General features: G+C 44.6%; 3 protein-coding genes across 7 annotated transcripts in view; 2 read left to right on the forward strand and 1 right to left on the reverse strand.

Moving 5' to 3' along the window:
• Positions 1 to 20,722, reverse strand: part of sh2d3cb (SH2 domain containing 3Cb) — a 47,801-nt gene that overhangs the window by 9,399 nt on the left and 17,680 nt on the right. The gene's annotated exons all lie outside the window — the stretch shown is intronic.
• On the forward strand, positions 123 to 6,931 carry LOC129179246 (UDP-glucuronosyltransferase 2B31-like). Of its 2 annotated transcripts, none has more exons than XM_054772228.1 (2): positions 123 to 292; positions 5,090 to 6,931. In XM_054772228.1, exon 2 carries the CDS (start codon positions 5,104 to 5,106, stop codon positions 6,682 to 6,684), a length of 1,581 nt encoding a protein of 526 aa, XP_054628203.1. In that variant the 5' UTR covers positions 123 to 292; positions 5,090 to 5,103; the 3' UTR covers positions 6,685 to 6,931. The 2 variants fall into 2 exon arrangements, with proteins under 2 accessions (XP_054628203.1, XP_054628202.1); XM_054772227.1 differs by having other exon boundaries at positions 123 to 299; positions 5,090 to 6,930.
• Positions 12,407 to 15,650, forward strand: LOC129179247 (UDP-glucuronosyltransferase 2A3-like). Its single transcript, XM_054772230.1, has 2 exons — positions 12,407 to 12,506; positions 14,056 to 15,650. The coding sequence occupies exon 2, from the start codon at positions 14,070 to 14,072 to the stop codon at positions 15,648 to 15,650; it is 1,581 nt and encodes a 526-aa protein (XP_054628205.1). The 5' UTR covers positions 12,407 to 12,506; positions 14,056 to 14,069.

The following is a 20,722-nucleotide window of genomic DNA, read 5'->3' on the forward strand; positions in this document are numbered from 1 at the left end:
AGAGACAGGATGTCTCCCTGGCGGAGAACGGCGCTCGAGAACCGCCTCACACCGGTCCATGACTACGTGCGGTGACCTGCGACCTACATCACGCTACCGTTCAACAGCTGCTAACCTGCCACACCTGAGACGTATCGTTCATACGCAGCAATAGGAGACCATGCGATTGGCTCCTTCCTGAGAAAAAGCAAAGAGAAAGAGGCGTAAAACTCCAACAGGAAGTTTACATAAGCCCGCCTGGTATGAAGGTGAACTTTAGTCTGCCAGCCTGAGAGCTGCTCACACACGGCAGGTCTGTGGTAAGTCTCAGCACTCTTTTACCTTGGCGACAACAATCTCCACTTTTCCCAGCGACGAGGGCCACATTCGTAGCGAAAGGATGCGAGTTTGGCACTTTGATATTTTGCAAATATGCTAACAAGTTACAGTAGATGTACTTCAAGAACAAAACTACATCTCAGCTTTGTCATGCAGAGCTGAAAAAACACATGATTATTATCAACTTCGCTCTTTTTTCTATTTTTGCAGTTGTTGTTTTTTGGGGGAGGGGGGTTCCCAAATATTTCAACCTTCTTCTTAAAAAATCCTTGAGAATGTTCTCCTCGTAATATTATGACTTCATTCCCATAACACTGGAACTTATTCCTCAACCTCATTATCCAAAAATTACACATTTAGTTAATATACAGTATATAAGACTTTTTTTAAAAAAAATTCTGTAATATTTCAACTCTGTGCTACTAAAATGACATCATTTTTCCTCATAATATTCCCACTTTATTCTTGTAAAATTGGGTTAACTTTTTTCTCTTAATATTTTGACTTTTTTCATGTGAAATTTCTTCTTGTAATTATGACTTTATTCCCATAATATTTTGGCTTTATTGTCGTGACATTATAACTTTTTCCGCAACCTAGTTTTTCAAAAAATGACAACCTTCATTTGTTTCAAAATATAGCATTTCTTCTTGAATATTTAAACTCTATGCTACTAAAATGACATTCTTTTTCCTCGTTATATTACCAGTTTATTCTCGTTAGAATAGGACTTTTTTCTCTTAATATTTTGACTTCAAAAAGAGCGTTATTATTCCTCATAATATTATGTTATTCTCGTAAAATGATAACATTTTCACGTGAGATTACAAGCTTATCCTCTGAATATTTGGACTTTATTCTTGTGACATGACTGCTGATTTTTCCATTTTTGCTGCTGTTTTTGTATGTGTTTGTTTTCTTGTTAAACTACATTTTAAGAATGTGCCATGGGCCAGACCACAAATGGCCCCCGGGTCGCACTTTAGACATTATTATTTTTCCTCATAAAATTACTAGTTTATGCTTGCACAAGTTCAACTTTATTTCTTGTTAGAATATTTTTTTTCTCTTAATATTTTGACTTTATTCTCAAAAAATGTTTTCCAAATATTTCTACTTTCTTCTATTATATATTCTTTATATATCTGTATATATTATGTATATCTACATATATATTACATATATATTATGACTTCATATTACTATGTAATATTTTTGACTTGTAACATTAGAACTTTTTCCCTAACCTCATTTTCCAAAAATTTTTTGTTTCGTTCTCATAACATTACAGCTTTCAAAAGAGTAACATATTTGTCCTGTAATATTTCAACTGTCTTCCTCTTAATACTACAAGTTTATTCTCGTATTTTTCTCTTCATATTTTGACTTTATATCATAATATTTCAGCTATTTTTTTCATTTCTGCTGTTGTTTTTTTCCTCAACTTTTTTCTTGTGAACTTTGTTCTTGTAATTATGACTTCATGCCCATAATATTTTGACTTTATTCTTGTAACACTGTAACTTTTTCTGTAACCTCATGTTTCCAAAATGACTTGAATTGGTTTTGTTTCTCATATTACAGCTCTGTAACGAACAAAAACATACTTTTTCTGTTACATTTCAACGCTGTGCAACTAAAATGATGTTATTTTTCCTCATAATATTACAAGTTTATTCTGATAAAATTGCAACCTTTTCCCCATTTTTTCTCTTCCCTCACTACGTCACAGTTTGAGCATCACGCTGTCACATTATTGTGGTTTTTAAAAATGAATGAATAAATAAATGACTGCTGTTTCGTGTTTGAATATGGCCGATTATTAGTAAAAAATATGCATATTTAAGCTAATTGTATGTATTCTTGGCCTAAATTAAGCATTTTCAAGCATAAAAAACTGTGCTTAAAACACCTCACATGCACCTGGTAAAAAATACAAATAAAAAGACGTAGCAGGAGGGATCAGTGTTGCCAATTTAGCTTCTTTGTCGCTATGTTTAGATTTTGTTTTTTTGACTTTATCTGGTCTTATTGGAGGTGGTTGGAGCACACGTGAAGTCTGTGCTAATTCTCAACACTCCCTAACTTGACAGCGTTGAAGAACCTCCTCTAGTTCATCTAGTGCAGGTCGCTGGAGTTAATTAGTCCCACCGACATAAATCATCCAGAGCGCTGCCAACCTTTGCCACGGTAAAGATGGCTGGTAAAGGTCCTGCTGCACAGCGCAGGAGTGTAACGTGAGAGCAGATCATCGCGTTCTGAAGCAGGAACACAACCCCACTAAGCCTCCTGAGAATGAGTGCCTGGAATTTCCCCACACAATGTTGTTGAGCAATCGAGAAGCTCGGTGAGCTGCAAGGAATCCGAGTTTTGTCGTCAAATCCGAGAGAGTGGCGTGTGTGCTGAAGGAGGGATAGGTAGCCATGTGTCACTTCAGACTGGTCACTTTGGATCAGTAAATCCTGATAGCTGTGTTAGCTTGGTAAGCAATATGACATCATAGCAGCGTGACAGCGGGTAACCAAGGAAGATGGCTTGGACCTTGGAAACAGGACGTACGAGTACTCATGTGTTGTTCGGACAAGGTGAAAGTCTGCACAGATTATTTTATTCTAACATCTGTGAATTGAGGCTAGGACAGTTTACAATCTAATTAGTGGGCCGCAGCGGTGAGAGTGCTGAATTCTAACTACTAGACCACCAGGGACTCTAACAACTGCTAAAAGGGAAAGGAAGAGATGACCACAGTTAGGACCGGGGCCTTTTACACAGTGAAAGTTAACAATTTAACTCAAACAGGGGTAGAAACAAGCAACTGTCATGCCAGCACTGGAGAGAGTGATGAGCGGCAAAAGAAGATTATTCTAAAAACTGCGAATTGAGCCTAGGAGACTCAAGGACATTTTAGAATTTCATCAGCGATTGATCACAATGCCTCAAAAGCTAGTTCCCTGACAGGGACTCAAACCCGGGCCGCGGCAGTGAGTGCACCTAAACCTAAACCACGAGACCACCAGGGACTGTAACAGCTGCTAAAAGGAAAGGAACAGATGACCACATTGGGGACCGGGGCTTTTTAGAGGTCGGAAGTCCCCACAAATTGAACAGTTAACAATTACAGAAAAACTTAAGAATTTAACTCAAACACGGGTAGATACAAGCAATTACAATGCCAGCGCCGGAGAGAGCAATTAGCGGCCAACAAAGGTTTAGCAAAGTCCAATCAATCTCAGAGGGGGAACTCTGTTCCTCTTTCTTTTTTGACTTTATTAGATGTAGTTACATACAAGCCTCTCTTGGCACATGTTAGATAGTGTGACCAGAGCAGACATCGCTTCTCAAACACGGACACGTCCTGTCATCGCTATATTTGTCCACTTGCTTGGCCTTCATCTTCATCCTTAGTATAGCACACTTAGTATCAACCGGCTACAACAAGCTAAGACCACTGGGTTATACATATGGACATACAACCGGATGCCCCTCCACCCGCGCAAGGAGGGTCTAAGCGAGAGAAACGGACATCTGACCAGAAGTGCCTCCGAAGTGTCCCCGCAGCTGTGTATCATACTTACCGATACATTAAGCTCTTCAAATTGATCAAGTTACCGTTTCCGAGATTTATTTGGAAGCATTAAAGATAAGGAACCAAAAGTGAGAAAAAACTCTCAACCTTTCTTAGAGAGGGGTATAAACTTCCCTTTCTTAGTTTGTGGGATACTGGCCTCCAACGAGTCTAAACTGAACAGCTAATCTCTTCTCAGACAGAGACTAAAAAGGTGGCATATCTATAAACTACTGTATGTGTGTGTGTGTGTGCGTGTGCAGACAGAAACAATCTGGTGCCTGTTGTTACAAGTGAAAGGTCTTGTGAATGTGTGATGTCTCTGTGTTAGATAAGCACAAACATGTTGCCATGCTTATTCAAATCAGAGAGAAAACATTCCATTCCAACAGTACGTAACAATACTTATGTGAAATTCTGTGGTCAGAGTTTCATCCTTCCGAAGTCCACACACCGTCAGCAAGGACATTCATAATGAAAGTCTTGGTGGCTGATTCCCTCTGGGAACAAGCTGTTGAGCCTTGTGATTGCGGGGTACTGATTTTCGGGGTCTGGGTATTGTCTTGGTCTCATGCCAGTTCTATATGAACCCTCAGATTCTTGGTCCGTTCATGGATCACGCACCCTTGCGGGTTTTGCCATTCACCTCCTTCTTGAGGGACAGCTGGTTGTGCTTTGGGCGTGTGCATTCATGGTGCGTTTTGGGTTCATCCTGGGGTTTTTCTCGGGCCTGATGCCCCTACCTTTTCTGAGAAGTTAATGTTGAACATCGGAAGTGAACACATTTATCGTTGTGATTGTTGTGATACAAAGAAAGGGTAGGATTTCCCGGGACTGCGTGGCTAATGGGATAGAGTGGTTGTCCCCAAACCTCAAGGTTGCTGGTTTGAAACCTCCTTCCTCCTGTAACCATGTCAAAGTATCCTTGGTCAACATACTGAACCCTCCTGTTGCTCCTGATACTGTGCCAACGGTGTCAAAGCACTTGGAGTACTGTGCCAATAGAAAAGCGCTATACAAGTAAAAGACCACCTCCCATTTTACTCTCTTTTGGACATGATGAATTGTGACCGATAAACATGAGATGCACGCATGTTCAAACCAAACCAAACCAAACCTGAGATAGGCGTTGAGTGAACATAACCCTTTCAGTGAAAAAAAAATCACAAATGCACACAGCTAACATTTCTCTGTGTTCTTCACCAGAACCCGCTTCAGTCATGTCCCGTCCGACGCTGCTGGCGCTGGCTGTGCTACTCTGCGCTTCCCGCTGTGTGACGGGGGGGAAGATCCTGGTGTTCCCTGTAGACGGAAGCCACTGGATCAACATGAAAGTGCTTATTGAGGAGCTTCACACCCGTGGCCATGAGATCACAGTGATCCGGCACATAGACAACTGGTACATCAAGCCAGAGTCCAACCTCTACAAGGCTATCACCCTGAGTTTCTCGAGTGGCTTTGATAAAGACAACTTCGGCTCCTTTGTCACCAGACTTCTGAACATGCAGCGGGAAGGCGCCTCACTCTGGGCTCGCCTTTCTCTACAATACCAACTCGTGAACCAGTTCTATGAGCTGAACAAGATGGTGGTCCAGGTGTTGGGTGACATCTTTGAGGACAAGAAGATAATGAGTAGCTTCCATGATGCCAAATACGACATGGTTCTGACGGACCCTGCCTTAGGCGGAGGGGTTCTCCTGGCTCACCGTTTAGGTCTTCCACTGGTTTTAAATGTCAGGTGGACCATTCAGGGTGACGGACATCTTGCTATCGCTCCCTCCCCTTTGTCTTATGTCCCCATTCCAGGAGTAGAGCTGACGGACAACATGACCTTCACTGAGCGCATCGAGAACATGATGTATTACTTTTTCACTCGTTGGCAAATTTGGTACGTCTCAGATTCCACCTACAAGCCGTTCGTCCACCGCTACTTTGGTCCAGATGTACACTACATGGAGCTCTTCCAAGCAGCAGACATCTGGTTGATGAGGAATGATTTCACTTTTGAATTCCCGCGCCCCACCATGCCCAATGTGGTCTACATGGCAGGATTTCAATGCAAGCCATCCAAGCCCCTCTCCAAAGAGCTGGAGGACTTTGTCCAAAGTTCTGGCGAGCATGGTGTCATCGTGATGACCTTGGGCACTTTAGTTGCCGACCTTCCTGAGGACATCACCGACGGCATCGCCGCTGCTTTTGCCCGACTCCCTCAAAAGGTCATCTGGAGACACCAGGGCAAACGTCCGTCCACACTCGGCAACAACACGCTGCTTTTAGATTGGCTGCCTCAAAACGACTTGCTGGGTCACCCCAAGACCAAAGTGTTTGTGGCGCACGGCGGCACCAACGGAGTCCAGGAGGCCATTTACCATGGCGTCCCCCTCGTGGGCCTGCCCCTCATGTTCGATCAGCAGGACAACCTCTTCAGGATGAAGGTGAGGGGCGTGGCCAACGTGCTGGACATCGCCACTTTGAACGAGGACAACTTCCTGACGGCACTGAAGGCGGTGCTGTACGAACCGTCGTACCGCCAGAATATGAAGAGGCTGTCGGAGCTGCACAGGGACCAGCCCATCAAGCCCTTGGACCGTGCCATGTTTTGGATCGAGTTTGTCATGAGGCACAAGGGAGCGAAACACCTACGGACAGAGTCGTACAAGATGTCTAAGATCCAGTACTACTCCATCGATGTGCTGGCCTTCTTACTGGCGCTCATACTAACAGTTGTGGCTGTTTGCATTTCACTGTTAAAGTTCTTGTGGCGAAGGTTGCTTTCTAGAAGCAAACTGAAAAAAGAATAATACACCAGATTCACTTATTTTTTTAACTCTCAACTTCCTGTATTGTCATGTTCTGGGATGTTTAAAAGCATTCTTTACAAGCTGCACTGACTTGAATGTTTGAAAAAGTGCATTATAGTGTACAAATGTCACTGATTAACAACATGGCAATAATAAAATCATCTCACCTACTTCGTTCGCTTCTTTGGCTCAAGATTACATCGTTTTTGAGATACAAATGAACTGCACCAGTGTCATGTGACCACACCTTCCATGGTCTTGCCACTCTTCATTTGGCGTGAAGCCAAAAACTAGCTGAAGTTTGACTGAGCCAGACTAAGACCTGATGCGGCCAGACCAATGTGATGCATGAGCAGCTGACACAAAGTCCAGTGTTTCACACACATTCACTTATTTGTGGCAGCCTGCCACAATTAAGTTGATATAACGACATAGCTTTCATGTATTATTGACAGTTTCTGACGAAATCCCAAGGCTTACCTTTTGTATACTGTTTGAGGAAATATAAACAGTCTGTGTGAGTTTGTGCTCTTCCTTTAGTCCTCTTTTGAAGGTTTGATATTGCAGTGGGTCTACATCAAAAACATGTAGGTCTCCCTTAATCCTAGGTCACAATAAGTCCTACGACTGGTCTGTGTGCAAAAAAAACGAAGAAACGCAAAAAACACGTTTGAGCTGATTTTCGAGCCGTAGAATGTCTGCAGAGGTTCTTTATCATGCCAAACAAACTCTACGGCCGCATTTGTTTTTTCAGGTTGCAAGACAAACTTGCAGTTCATACATCTTTCGTGCGCCATCTGTACTCCTATGTGTGTCGTGCACCAGGCGACAACTACATTCCCCACAAACAAACAAAAAATCACAGCTATTTGAGGAACGCCAATAATCCATGGCCAGAAAAGTCCGGTTGCGACCTAGGCTTTAGGTAAGAGGGAAAGTGACTGTTGTTCAAACAAGAAAGATGTCCTTTGATTTTGCCTTTCCAAAACTGTGAGAAAACATTGTTCAGAATCGTTCCCCATTGGAAACTGAAGGCGAGTGACCAGTCGATGTAAACCATCTTGAGGTAAAGACCGTCCCAGTCACAGCATCTGCCGCTGAGGGCTGTGATTAGCGAATTCAGGTACCAATGAAACATTAGCACTGAACTGTTTTTTTAACTCCTTTTAAATATGGGTTCATCCCATATGATTCAGCAGATGTGTGAGACACATGGGACCCCTCTGCAGCCTTGAACATGAATCCAACTCCACTTTTTCTAATCTCCAGGGGTCCTGTTGTCTCTCAGATTTCCTTCTTAACTGTTCCTGCTCTTCCTGAGCTTTCCTTAGCTGCTCCAGATGGTCCCGTGTCTTGACGGACAGCCAATGGGATCCTCTGGCTCAGGGGGTGTGACTTTTTGGGGTTGACCAGTATCAAATGACTGCCTAAGTGCGTCACTTATTTTCAGAGGAGCCGTGACAGGACGTCTCCCTGCTAGAGAAGGCCACTCGAGATTTAAGTTTTTGTTTCTAAGTAAATTTAAGATGGTAAATTTGAAATTGACAGCTGCTTGGTGAGTTTTATTCAACACAAAAGAACACATAGAGGGGAAAATATCCTTTTCCCTTCACTGTGTACCTCATGAAGCAGACAGAGAGTTAAGGACGCGTGGCCATGGGAATCTAAACCAAATGGGGACAGCAAAGAAGACCCCACCCTTCTTGATCTGAAGAGAGCAGGGACTACAGCATGTCTGTCCCTGGAAACAAGCGAGGGTCAGCCAGTTTTAGAGGAGCCGTGATACAACTGTTTGAGAAGACCGCTCGAGATTGTTTCGCTTCAACCAATCACACTGTAAAATAAATCTAAAACAATGAATATGAAATTGACAGCCTATTGTTGAGTTTAATTTGACATAAACGAAGACCCTGAGGGGAAACATTCTTTTTCCTTTCACTGCGTACCCTTATTAAGCGCCCAGAGAGTTAAACCGTTCGTTGACGCCCTGAGGCAACCTGCAACTTACATCACACTACCATTCCACAGTCTAAAAACATTTGACCATTATTTCAAGTCTGTTGTCAGACCTGAGATTCCAATGAAATAAGTGTTTTCTTATCTTTGGTTTAAAAAACAGTTACCTAATTCTACGAAAAGAAGCCAACCTCAAAGAGAATTTGAAGGAAAAGTAGTAAGAGACCATGTGATTGGCCCTTAGAGAAAACAAATAGAAAGATGTATAAAAGTCCCCCTAACAGGAATCTTACGTAAGCAACCTGTGGCTGTGTGCCTCCCATTCTGAGAGCTGCTCGTACCATCCAGCACACCTGAAGTCTGCGTAAGTCTTAACACTATTCTCTGCTCTTTGTGCCAGCCGAATGGACGCCCATTGAATGTGGACTGTGGTCTTAATAACTGATCATCTGTTCCAGGATCAAACTGCCTTTATGACTTGAACAAACAATGTTTTAAGTAACTTCCTTAATTGCCTTGCAATTGTAAGCATATGTTAACCACGGTGTACACTTGGGGTGGAACGGTACGCGTATTCAGATTTTTCGGTAGGGTACAGATTTGTACTGAGTTCCCACACAGCACACGGAAGTGTACCTGCCGTGTGTCATGTGTCTACTCTGTAATCAAATCCAGTGCAGTCCAGCCTTTGGCTAGCGGGAGTCGGGGATAGTCATCATAGCAAGGAGAAATCAGAGCTTGAAAAACCTCCTTTGTGGTTAAAGCCTCCTGTTAGGGAACACTTGGCCTTTCCGATGAGATAGGGACAAAGACAAATGGATAGTTTAAGATGAAAGCAGTGTGCCACCATTGTTCAGTAGAGACGGGGAATGGGACTACAAGCTGCAACTACCACCAGTTCCGCCACGATTACTGGCTACTGGCAGGACGCAAGATGGTGCCCTCCGTGGCAGACATCTCTGTCTCACGTTCCGTTTTTTTCTATTTTTTGCTATTTTATTGTTTATTTTGGACATTCAAGGCACTCACGCAGTACATTACAACAGAGAGACACTCTTGAACATCGGCAGGGTTCACCATGAACTTTCATTTAGCCTCTTAGACTTTGTCTTTCTTCTGCGCCGGGAGAACGCAGCAGCCTGCGGCGTCTGTGTTTACGTAAACAAACGGTGGTGCACAGATGTACAGACGATGGAAAAGCACTGCTCACCGGACATTGAGCTGCTAATGGTGGACCTGTGTGTTTATCAGACGCCGACGTGCGATCTCCCCGGTAAGCAGCAAATGTTTCCAAGTGGATCGCCGAGTCTGGTATATCCTCCGTCAGCCAGGTTTCTGTGAAGGTGAGCACACAGCAGTCTCTGATCTCACGTTGAGCTGTAATCTTTGCTCTCAGCTCGTCTATTTTGTTTTCAAGAGAGCGAACGTTGGCTAGAAGCAGGCTTGGTAGCGGTGGCCTAGTCGCTCTAGCTTTTAGCCTAGCATGCAGGCCGCCCCTCTTGCCTCGTTTCCGCCTCGGCTGCTTTGCTCGCCGGGTATTCAGCTCACCAGACCCGCAGGCTGCTGTGTCCTCCCGACGTAGAAGAAAGCCAAAGTCGGAGAGGCTCAGCAGGAACTTACTCTGCCGATGTTTAAAAGTGTCTCTCTGTTGTAGTGTACAGCGTGAGTGCATTGAATGTTCAATATGAACAGTAAAATAACAACAAATAGACGTCTGCCATGGAGGACGCCATCTTGCATTGTTGGTTCGTTCATGGATTATCCAGCCTTGTGGGTTTTGCCTTTGCCTCCCTGTTGGAGGGCAGCAGGTTGTGTGGGGGATGACATGGCTTTGGGCACGTGCATTTGTGGTGCGTTTTGACTTCATCCTGGGGTTTTGCCCAAGGCCTGATGTCGCTAGCTTTTAGTGAGTACCCAATGTTGAACACAGGAAGTGAACCCATTTATATCATGGTAATCTGTAAAAGGTTGAATTGCGGCAACTGGACTTTTCTTGTTTGTTGAAGCCCTTTCACCTTTTATCCAGAAGGATTCTTCAGTGCTAAACACGAGGTGTGGAGTTGTCCTCGTTATATGTCCCTGTGGCGGTGTCAACTGGGGGTAGTCATCACAGGTAGTTGTGGTGGTCTTTGCACTTGCATCGCGATTGGTCGTTCATCTGGCTGGTGGCAAGCAAAACAACTTGTTAGTGGCGAATGATTCCGTAGAATGTGACAATCCTCTACAATCTATACTGGTTGTTGTCATACGGAGAGGGGGTAGGATTAAATAAAATCTACTTCTTCTTACTTCCCGGTCATGTGGTGTTGCGGTTGTGTCCCAACTTCAAAGTTGCTGGTTCGATCCACCATCCTTGGTCAACATGTGAAGGTAAAAAAGTGTGATACAAGTGAAAGTCTATTGACCACTTCACTCGCTTTCAGACATGTTGAATTTTGAGCTTGAAGCATGAGATGAACTCCAGTGTAACCTTGTACGCATGTTTGCAATAAACTAAAACCAAACCAAACCTAAGGTAGCCGTTGATGAGGGAAAACAACCTTTTCAGGAACAATTCTTCTGTGTTTCTCGCCAGAACTTGCTTCAGACATGTCCCGGCTGACGCTGCTGGCTCTGGCTGTGCTATTCTGCACTTCCCATTGTGTGATGGGGGGAAGATTCTGGTGTTCCCCGTAGATGGAAGCCACTGGATCAACATGAAAGTGCTCATTGAGGAGCTTCACACCCGCGGCCATGAGATCACAGTGATCCTGCACAGAGACAACTGGTACATCAAGCCAGAGTCCAACCTCTACAAGACCTTCAACTTGAGTTTCTCAAGTGGTTTTAATGAGCAGAATTTTGATTCCTTTGTCACCAATAATCTGAAAATTCGTCGAGAAGGCACCTCACTGTGGGCTAATCTCGTGCTAAAATACGAAATGATGAATCAGTACTATAACATGAACAAGCAAGTGGTCCAGATGTTGGGTGACATCTTTGAGGACAAGGAGATAATGAGCAGCTTCCATGATGCCAAATACGACATGGTTCTGACGGACCCTTCCCTTGGCGGTGGGGTTCTCCTGGCTCACCGTTTAGGTCTTCCACTGGTTGTAAATGTTAGGCTGACCGTTCACGGTGAAAGACATAGCTCCATCGCTCCCTCCCCTTTGTCTTATGTCCCCATTCTGGGAGTAGAGCTGACGGACAACATGACCTTCACTGAGCGGATCAAGAACATGATGTATTACTTCTTGAGTTGCTGGTATTTTTGGTACGTCTCAGACGCCGCCTACAAGCCGTTTGTCCATCGCTACTTTGGTCCAGATGTGCACTACATGGAGCTCTTCCAAGCAGCAGACATCTGGTTGATGAGGAACGATTTCACTTTTCGCTTCAACCAATCACATCATACAATAAATCTAAAACAGTGAATTTGAAATTGACAGCCAATTGTTGAGTTTAATTTGACATAAATGACGACCCTGAGGGGAAACGTTCTTCTTCCTTTCACTGTGCACCCTCATTAAGCGCCCAGAGAGTTAAACCGTTCGTTGACGCCCTGAGGCGACCTGCAACTTATGTCACACTACCATTCAACAGCCTAAAAACATCTGACCATTATTTCAAGTCTGTTGTCAGACCTGAGATTGCAATGAAATAAGTGTTTTCTTATCTACCTAATGTCTACGAAAAGAATTTGAAGGAAAAGTAGTAAGAGACCATGTGATTGGCCCTTAGAGAAAACAAATAGAAAGAAGTATAAAAGTCCCTCTAACAGGAAGCTTACGTAAGCAACCTAGGGCTGTGTGCCTCACATAAGGTGAGTTTTCGTCTGCCATCCTGAGAGCTGCTCGTACCATCCAGCACACCTGAAGTCTGCGGTAAGTCTCAACACTATTCTTTGCTCTTTGAACCAGCCAAACGGACGCCCATTAAATGTGGACTGTGGTCTTGATAATTGATCATCTGTTCCAGGATCAAACTGCCTTCATGAAGTGGATAAGCAATGTTTTAAGTAACATCCTTAATTGCCATGCAATTGTAAGCGTAGGTTAACCACGGTGCACACATGGGGTGGAACGGTATGTGTATTCAGATTTTTCGGTACGGAACATTCGGTAGAGTACAGATTTGTACTGAGTTCCCACACAGCACACGGAAGTGTACCTGCCGTGTGTCATGTGTCTACTCTGTAAACAAATACAGTGCAGTCCAGCCTTTGGCTAGCGGGAGTCGTGGATAGTCATCGTGGCAAGGAGAAACCAGAGCTTGAAAAGCCTCCTTCGTGCTTAAAGCCTCCTGTTCAGGAACACTTGGCCTTTCCAGTAAGATAGAGACAAAGACAAGTGGATAGCGTACAAGCTGCAACTACTACTGGTTCCGCCATGATTACTGGCTACTGGTCTAATGCTCCATGAAGTGAGCTATCGTGAAGTGTGCTGATAAATGACAGCAGTTCAAGTTTTGTGTATCTTTAACACATTTCGGAGGGGCTGGCTTCAGAAATTCCACTGCTAAGTTTTATTTAAGGTATGCTAACTTTTGTCATCATCTGTGGCAGACACTAACTTGACACCCGCCTCAAGTTCAACAAGGTGTTTTTTTTTCTGTTGGGTACAATGCGGTGCATGTGTGTTTTTTTCCTGTGTTGGATGACCCCAGCTCCCCGAATTGGCTGCAGCAGGGGGACCAACCTACATAAAGAGGTAAAGGGAGACGTCTGAAGGAGGAAGAGCACCTTCCATCTCTCTCCCTTGCCACCCAGCTGCACCTTGTGGTTTTTGGACATGTTGGACTTTTGAAAAGACGGACCCTTTATGTTGAATACCTGCTGTTTTGTCTTTTCACTTTATTCTAAATAAATCCAGTGTACAACACCAGTAAATTTTAAACTGACAGGGACTCGAGAGAGTTGAGAACTTTTCCACTTTATGTTAAGTCTCTGGTGTTTCCCCCAGCCTGGACCAAACAAAGGTCATCTAGTGGGGGTTGCTAGAGTTAATGAGTGTGGCCCATGAACGACGCTTGCATAGCGATAGGTCCTTCATCTGGCTGGTGGCAGAACAACTCGTTATTGGCCATTGTTCGCGGAGAACGTGACAATCCTCTACAATCTATACTGGTTGTTGGCATACGAACAGGGGGTAGGATCTTGCGGTTGTCTCCCACCCTCAAAGTTGCTGGTTCGATCCACCGTCCTCCTGTGACATTGTTGAAGTATGCTTGGTAACAAAATGTGATACAGGTGAAAGTCCATTGACCATTTTAGTCCTTTCAGACATGTTGAATTTTGAGCTTGAAGCATGAGAAACTCCAGTGTAACCTTGTACGCATGTTTGCAATAAACTAAAGCCAAACATGAGGCAACACAAGCTTTTCAGGAACAATCACAAATTCACACAGCTAACATTCTTCTGTGTTTCTCACCAGAACACGCTTCAGACATGTCCCGTCCGACACTGCTGGTGCTGGCTGTGCTACTCTGTGTTTCCCGCTGTGTGATGGGGGGGAAGATCCTGGTGTTCCCCATGGACGGAAGCCACTGGATCAACATGAAAGTGCTCATTGAGGAGCTTCACACCCGCGGCCATGAGATCACAGTTATCCTGCACAGAGACAACTGGTACATCAAGCCAGAGTCCAACCTCTACAAGACCATCAACTTGAGTTTCTCGAGTGGCTTTAATGAGCACAATTTTGGTTCCTTTGTCACCAGAATTTTGAAAATGCGTCGAGAAGGCACCTCACTGTGGGCTAATCTCGCACTAAAATACGAAATGATGAAGCACTTCTATGAGCTGAACAAGCAAGTGGTCCAGATGTTGGGTGACATCTTTGAGGACAAGGAGATAATGAAGAGCTTTCATGATGCCAAATACGACATGGTTCTGACGGACCCTGCCTTTGGTGGAGGTGTTCTCCTGGCTCACCGTTTGGGTCTTCCACTGGTTCTAAACGTCAGGTGGACCATTCAAGGTGAAGGACATCTTGCTATCGCTCCCTCCCCTTTGTCTTATGTCCCCATTCCAGGAGTAGAGCTGACGGACAAGATGACCTTCACTGAGCGGATCAAGAACATGATGTATTACTTCTTCACTCGCTTGTATCTTTGGTACGTCTCTGACTCAGCCTACAAACCGTTCGTCCATCGCTACTTTGGTCCAAATGTACACTACATGGAGCTCTTCCAAGCAGCAGACATCTGGTTGATGAGGACCGATTTCACTTTTGAATTCCCGCGCCCCACCATGCCCAATGTGGTCTACATGGCAGGATTTCAATGCAAGCCGTCCAAGCCCCTCCCCAAAGAGCTGGAGGACTTTGTCCAAAGTTCTGGCGAGCACGGCGTCATTGTGATGACCTTGGGCACTTTAGTTGCCAACCTTCCTGAGGACATCACCGCCAGCATCGCCACCGTTTTTGCCCAACTACCTCAAAAGGTCATGTGGAGACACCAGGGCAAACGTCCGTCCACACTCGGCAACAACACGCTGCTTTTGGATTGGCTGCCTCAAAACGACTTGCTGGGTCACCCCAAGACCAAAGTGTTTGTGGCGCACGGCGGCACCAACGGAGTCCAGGAGGCCATTTACCATGGCGTCCCCCTCGTGGGCCTGCCCCTCATGTTCGACCAGCAGGACAACCTCTTCAGGATGAAGGTGAGGGGCGTGGCCAACGTGCTGGACATCGCCACACTGAACGAGGACAACTTCCTGGCGGCTCTGAAGGCAGTGCTGTACGAACCGTCGTACCGCCAGAATATGAAGAGGCTGTCGGAGCTGCACAGGGACCAGCCCATCAAGCCCCTGGACCGTGCCATGTTCTGGATCGAGTTTGTCATGAGGCACAAGGGAGGGAAACACCTACGGACAGAGTCGTACAAGATGTCCAAGATCCAGTACTACTCCATCGATGTGCTGGCCTTTTTACTAGCGCTCATGCTAACAGCCACAGCTGTTTTTATTTCACTGCTAAAGTTTTTGTGGCGAAGGTTCCTTTCTAGAAGCAAACTGAAAAAAGAATAATACAGTAGATCAGGGGTCACCAACGTGGTGCCCGCGGGCACCAGGTACCCCCCCACGACCACATGAGGTGCACGCAAGCCTGCTTTTCATTCAGGTTTTCAGTTAATAATGTGAGAACACTAGAAAGAAATGTATTCTGAAACATAAAATGTGAGTTGTGGATACCAGCATTTTGTGAATGTTTTGGTAAAACAAGCATATTTGATTTGTTTGGGTTGAAATAAGGTATGAAAATCAGTTCTACAAAAATGAGTAGCTCGTGGCCATTTTCATTTTCTAAAAGTCGCTCTCGCAAGAAAAAAACATTGGTGACCCCTGCACTAGATGCACTTATTTTTTTTACCCCCAACTTCCTGTATTGTCATGTTAGATCATGATCTGGAATGTTTAAAAGCATTCTTTATAAACTGCACTGACTTGAATGTTTAAAAAGTGCATTATAGTGTACAAATGTCACTGAGTAACAAAATGTCAATAATAAAATAATCTAACCTACTTTGTTTGCTCCTCTGGCTCAAAGTTACATCACTTTCTAGATACTGGACTGTCCTATGGACTCCGTGGAGGAAGTGGGGGAGAGAAGGATGTTGGCTAAGCTGACATCCATCATGGACAACACCTCTCACCCCCTACATGACACTGTGGGTTCCCTCAGCAGCTCCTTCAGCAGCAGACTGTTACACCCACGGGGTAAGAAGGAGAGGTTCCGCAGGTCCTTCATACTGACCGCTGTCAGGCTCTACAATACCTGCACCACCTGAATCATGTTTTAGTCACTATGTCACTTTACCCCCCTCTGCAACTATACTTATAGTATTGGTTACTTACATTGTATTATTTTTATCTCTATATAATTTTTTTCATTACAGTTTAATATTTACATTATAGTACTGTTTACAACAGTGTAATGTAGCCGCAAGAGGATACAAGCCAGTGTCTTATTGTGCCGGTCCCAAGCCCGGATAAATACAGAGGGTTGTGTCAGGAAGGGCATCCGACGTAAAACTTTTGCCAAATCAAACATGTGAATCAAACCTATGACTTCCATACCGGATCGGTCAAGGCCCGGGTTAACAACGACTGCCATCGGTGCTTCTGTGTAGGCTCTCAGTCGTACAGGAGTTGTCCATCGAGGAAAAGGCTTCTTGAGACATCATCTGTACTTCTGTGAAGAAGGTGTCGGACGTTTCGCTCCTCATCCGAAGAGCTCGAAGAAATCATACACTGTCTCCAAAAGTTAGAGAAGGAAGAACTAATTGACAGACAGATGTATCATAGGTTATACCCTGGGGAGGCTACACCATGTATCTATGGCCTTCCAAAAATCCACAAGGAAGGGTTTCCCCTCAGACCCATTGTCTGTAGCATTGACTCTACCACGTACAATGTAGCGAAATATGTAAAAACAGTCTTATCCCCATTGGTAGGCAACACTGATCATCATATAGAGAACACAAAAGGGTTTGTGGCGAGCATCAAAGACCTCAGATTGGAGCCAGAGGAAACTTTGGTGTCTTATGATGTGACTTCACTTTTCACATCTGTCCCCACCTCAGCAGCAGTCTCGGTGGTGAGGAAGAGACTGCTCGAGGACTCAACTCTGCATCGGAGAACAAAACTTAGTGCTGACCACATCTGCCAATTACTGGAAATTTGCCTTAACACTACATATTTTCAGTTTAGAGGGAAATTCTACAGACAAATTCATGGTTGTGCTATGGGCTCACCAGTCTCACCCGTAGTGGCGAATCTGTACATGGAAGAGATGGAGAAACAGGCTCTCACATCCTTCTCAGGGACAAAACCAAGGCACTGGTTTAGATACGTGGATGACACCTTTGTCATAATCAAAAAACAAGAAATTCAGTCTTTCACAGATCACATCAATGCGGTGGACACCAATATCAAATTTACGCGCAAGGACACTAAAGAAAACCAACTAGCCTTCTTAGACTGCAAGGTAATTATAGGAAAGGACAGACAGCTACTTACAGAGGTCTTTAGAAAGGCCACACACACTGACCAATACCTGCTTTTTGAATCAAACCATCCACTACAACATAAACTAGGGGTTATTAGGACCCTCCAACATAGAGCGGAACAAATACCAACTAGTGCTGAGGGAAAGAAAAAGGAGACACAACATGTCCAGAGAGCGCTCTCAACCTGTGGCTTTTAACAAATGTCAAAAGAAGAGAGTAGGGAAAGAAACCCAAAAGCCCACAGAAGCAAAAAGGAGAGGAGTGGTAGTCCCTTATGTAGCGGGGGTCTTCGAAAAACTCCAGAGGATCTTATGGCAACACAAAATTCCTACCTATTTCAAACCAGTAAATACCCTGAGACAAAAATTAGTGCATCCTAAAGACAAGGCTCCAAACCAGAAACAGAGCAATGTGGTCTATTCCATCCACTGTAAAGATGAGGAATGCAAAGAGCACTACATTGGGGAAACTAAGCAAATGCTCCAAAAAAGGCTTTATCAACATCGCAGGGACAATGCTAGTGGTCCTCAATCAGCAGTACATCTACACCTGAAAGCTACCAATCACTCTTTTCAGGACAGCGAGGTAAAGATTTTGGCCAAAGAAAACAGATGGTTTGAAAGAGGAGTAAAGGAAGCTATTTTTGTCAAACAACAGAACCCATCATTGAATCGGAATGGTGGTTTGAGGTTTAATTTGGACCCTGTGTTCAGCAGGTTACTGAGACCAAAACCCACAGCTCTTAGTCTTGCAAATGAGGTGAAGGCAGGGCCGAGCCAGAACAATAGATGCTAACAAGCCAGTATCAGAGTCGTTCATACCCAATTCAGGGAGCGACACTTCCCTTTTATCGGAGGTGTTAATAACAGGATAGGATTATACCACTACTCCGCCCAGGCTTAGTGTAACGAACCAATAGGAGGAGGGTGTTGGCACACCAATTCTGCCCACTCTTACTGTATTTAAGGCCTAAGCTACCAGCACTTATTAGTTCGCTGACGAAGCTCTTCGGATGAGGAGCGAAACGTCCGACACCTTCTTCACAGAAGTACAGATGACGTCTCAAGAAGCCTTTTCCTCGATGCCATCGGTGCTGTTGACCTACAGGGTGCCGGTGGAAATTGGATTACTGTTGGTCGAAGAAGGAGAGGAGGACAGTGTGTCCGTAGGAAGAGAGAGAAGAAGAACACCAAGAGTATAGAACTGAGAGTAGGGACGTTGAATGTTGGAACTATGACAGGAAAAGATAGAGAGTTGATCGACATGATGCAGAGAAGGAAAGTAGACATACTGTGTGTCCCGGAGACCAGGTGGAAAGGTAGCAAGGCTAGAAGTTTAGGAGCAGGGTTCAAGTTGTTCTATCATGGTGTAGATAGGAAGAGAAACGGAATAGGTGTTATCTTGAAGGAGGAGTTTGTTAGGAATGTCCTGGAGGTAAAAAGAGTGTCAGATAGAGTGATGAGTCTGAAGCTAAAAATGGAAGGTGTGATGGTCAATGTTTTTAGTGGGTATGCTCCACAGGTAGGATGTGAGCTGGAGGAGAAGGAGAAATTCTGTTTGGACTTGGATGAAGTGATGCAGAGCATACCTAGAAGAGAGAGAGTTGTCATTGGTGCAGACTTCAATGGACATGTTGGTGCAGGAAACAGAGGTAATGAGGAGGCCATGGGCAGGTTTGGTATCCAGGAGAGGAATGCAGAAGGACAGATGGTGGTTGACTTTGCAAAAAGGATGGAAATGGCTATAGTGAATACTTTCTTCCAGAAGAGGCAGGAACATAGGGTGACCTATAAGAGTGGAGGTAGGAGCACACAGCTAGACTACTTCTTGTGTAGACGGTGTCATCTGAAGGAGATCAGTGACTGTAAAGTACTGGTAGGCAATAGTGTAGCCAAACAGCATAGGATGGTGGTGTGTAGGATGACTCTGGTGGTGAGGAAGATGAAGAGGACAAAGACAGAGCAGAGAACAAAATGGTGGAAGCTGAAAAAGGAAGAGTGTTGCATGACTTTTAGGAAGGAGTTAAGACAGGCTCTGAGTGTCAGGAGGTGCTTCCAGATGACTGGAAAACAACAGCTAATGTGATCAGGGAGACAGGCAGGAGAGTACTTGGTGTGGCATCTGGAAGGAAAGTAGACAAAGAGACTTGGTGGTGGAATGAGGAGGTACAGGAGTGTATACAGAGAAAGAGGTTAGCTAAGAAGAAGTGGGACACTGAGAGGACTGAGGAGAGTAGACAGGAGTACAGGGAGATGCGACGTAAGGTGAAAGTAGAGGTAGCAAAGGCCAAACAAGGCGCTTATGATGACTTGTATGCTAGGTTGGATAGTAAGGAGGGAGAGACTGATCTATACAGGTTGGCAAGACAGAGAGACAAAGATGGGAAGGACGTGCAGCAGGTTAGGGTGATTAAGGACAGGGATGGAAGTCTATTGACAAGTGCCAATAGTGTGATGGGAAGATGGAAAGAATACTTTGAAGTGCTGATGAACGTGGAAAATGAGAGAGAACAAAGACTAGAAGAGGTGACTTTTGTGAACCAGGAAGTAGCAAAGATTAGTCGGGATGAAGTGAGGAGGGCATTGAAGAGGATGAAGAGTGGAAAGGCCGTCGGTCCTGATGATATACCTGTAGAGGTTTGGAAGTGTCTAGAAGAGGTGGCAGTAGAGTTTCTGACTGGGTTGTTCAACAGGATCTTAGATCATGAAAAGATGCCTGAGGAATGGAGAAGAAGTGTGCTGGTGCCCATTTTGAAGAACAAGGGAGATGTGCAGAGCTGTGGCAACTCCAGAGGAATAAGCTGATGAGCCATACAATGAAGTTATGGGAAAGAGTAGGTGAAGCTAGACTAAGGGCACAAGTGAGCATTTGTGAGCAGCAGTATGGTTTCATGCCAAAAAAGAGTACTACAGAGGCAGTATTTGCTTTGAGGATGTTGATAGAGAAGTACAGAGAAGGCCAGACGGAGCTGCATTGTGTTTTTGTAGATCTGGAGAAAGCTTATGACAGGGTGCCCAGAGAGAAACTGTGCTATTGTATGAGGAAGTCTGGAGTGGCAGAGAAGTATGTTAGAGCGGTACAGGACATGTA

The sequence above is a fragment of the Dunckerocampus dactyliophorus genome, chromosome 4 (genome assembly GCF_027744805.1).
Source record: "Dunckerocampus dactyliophorus isolate RoL2022-P2 chromosome 4, RoL_Ddac_1.1, whole genome shotgun sequence".
NCBI lineage: Eukaryota > Metazoa > Chordata > Actinopteri > Syngnathiformes > Syngnathidae > Dunckerocampus > Dunckerocampus dactyliophorus.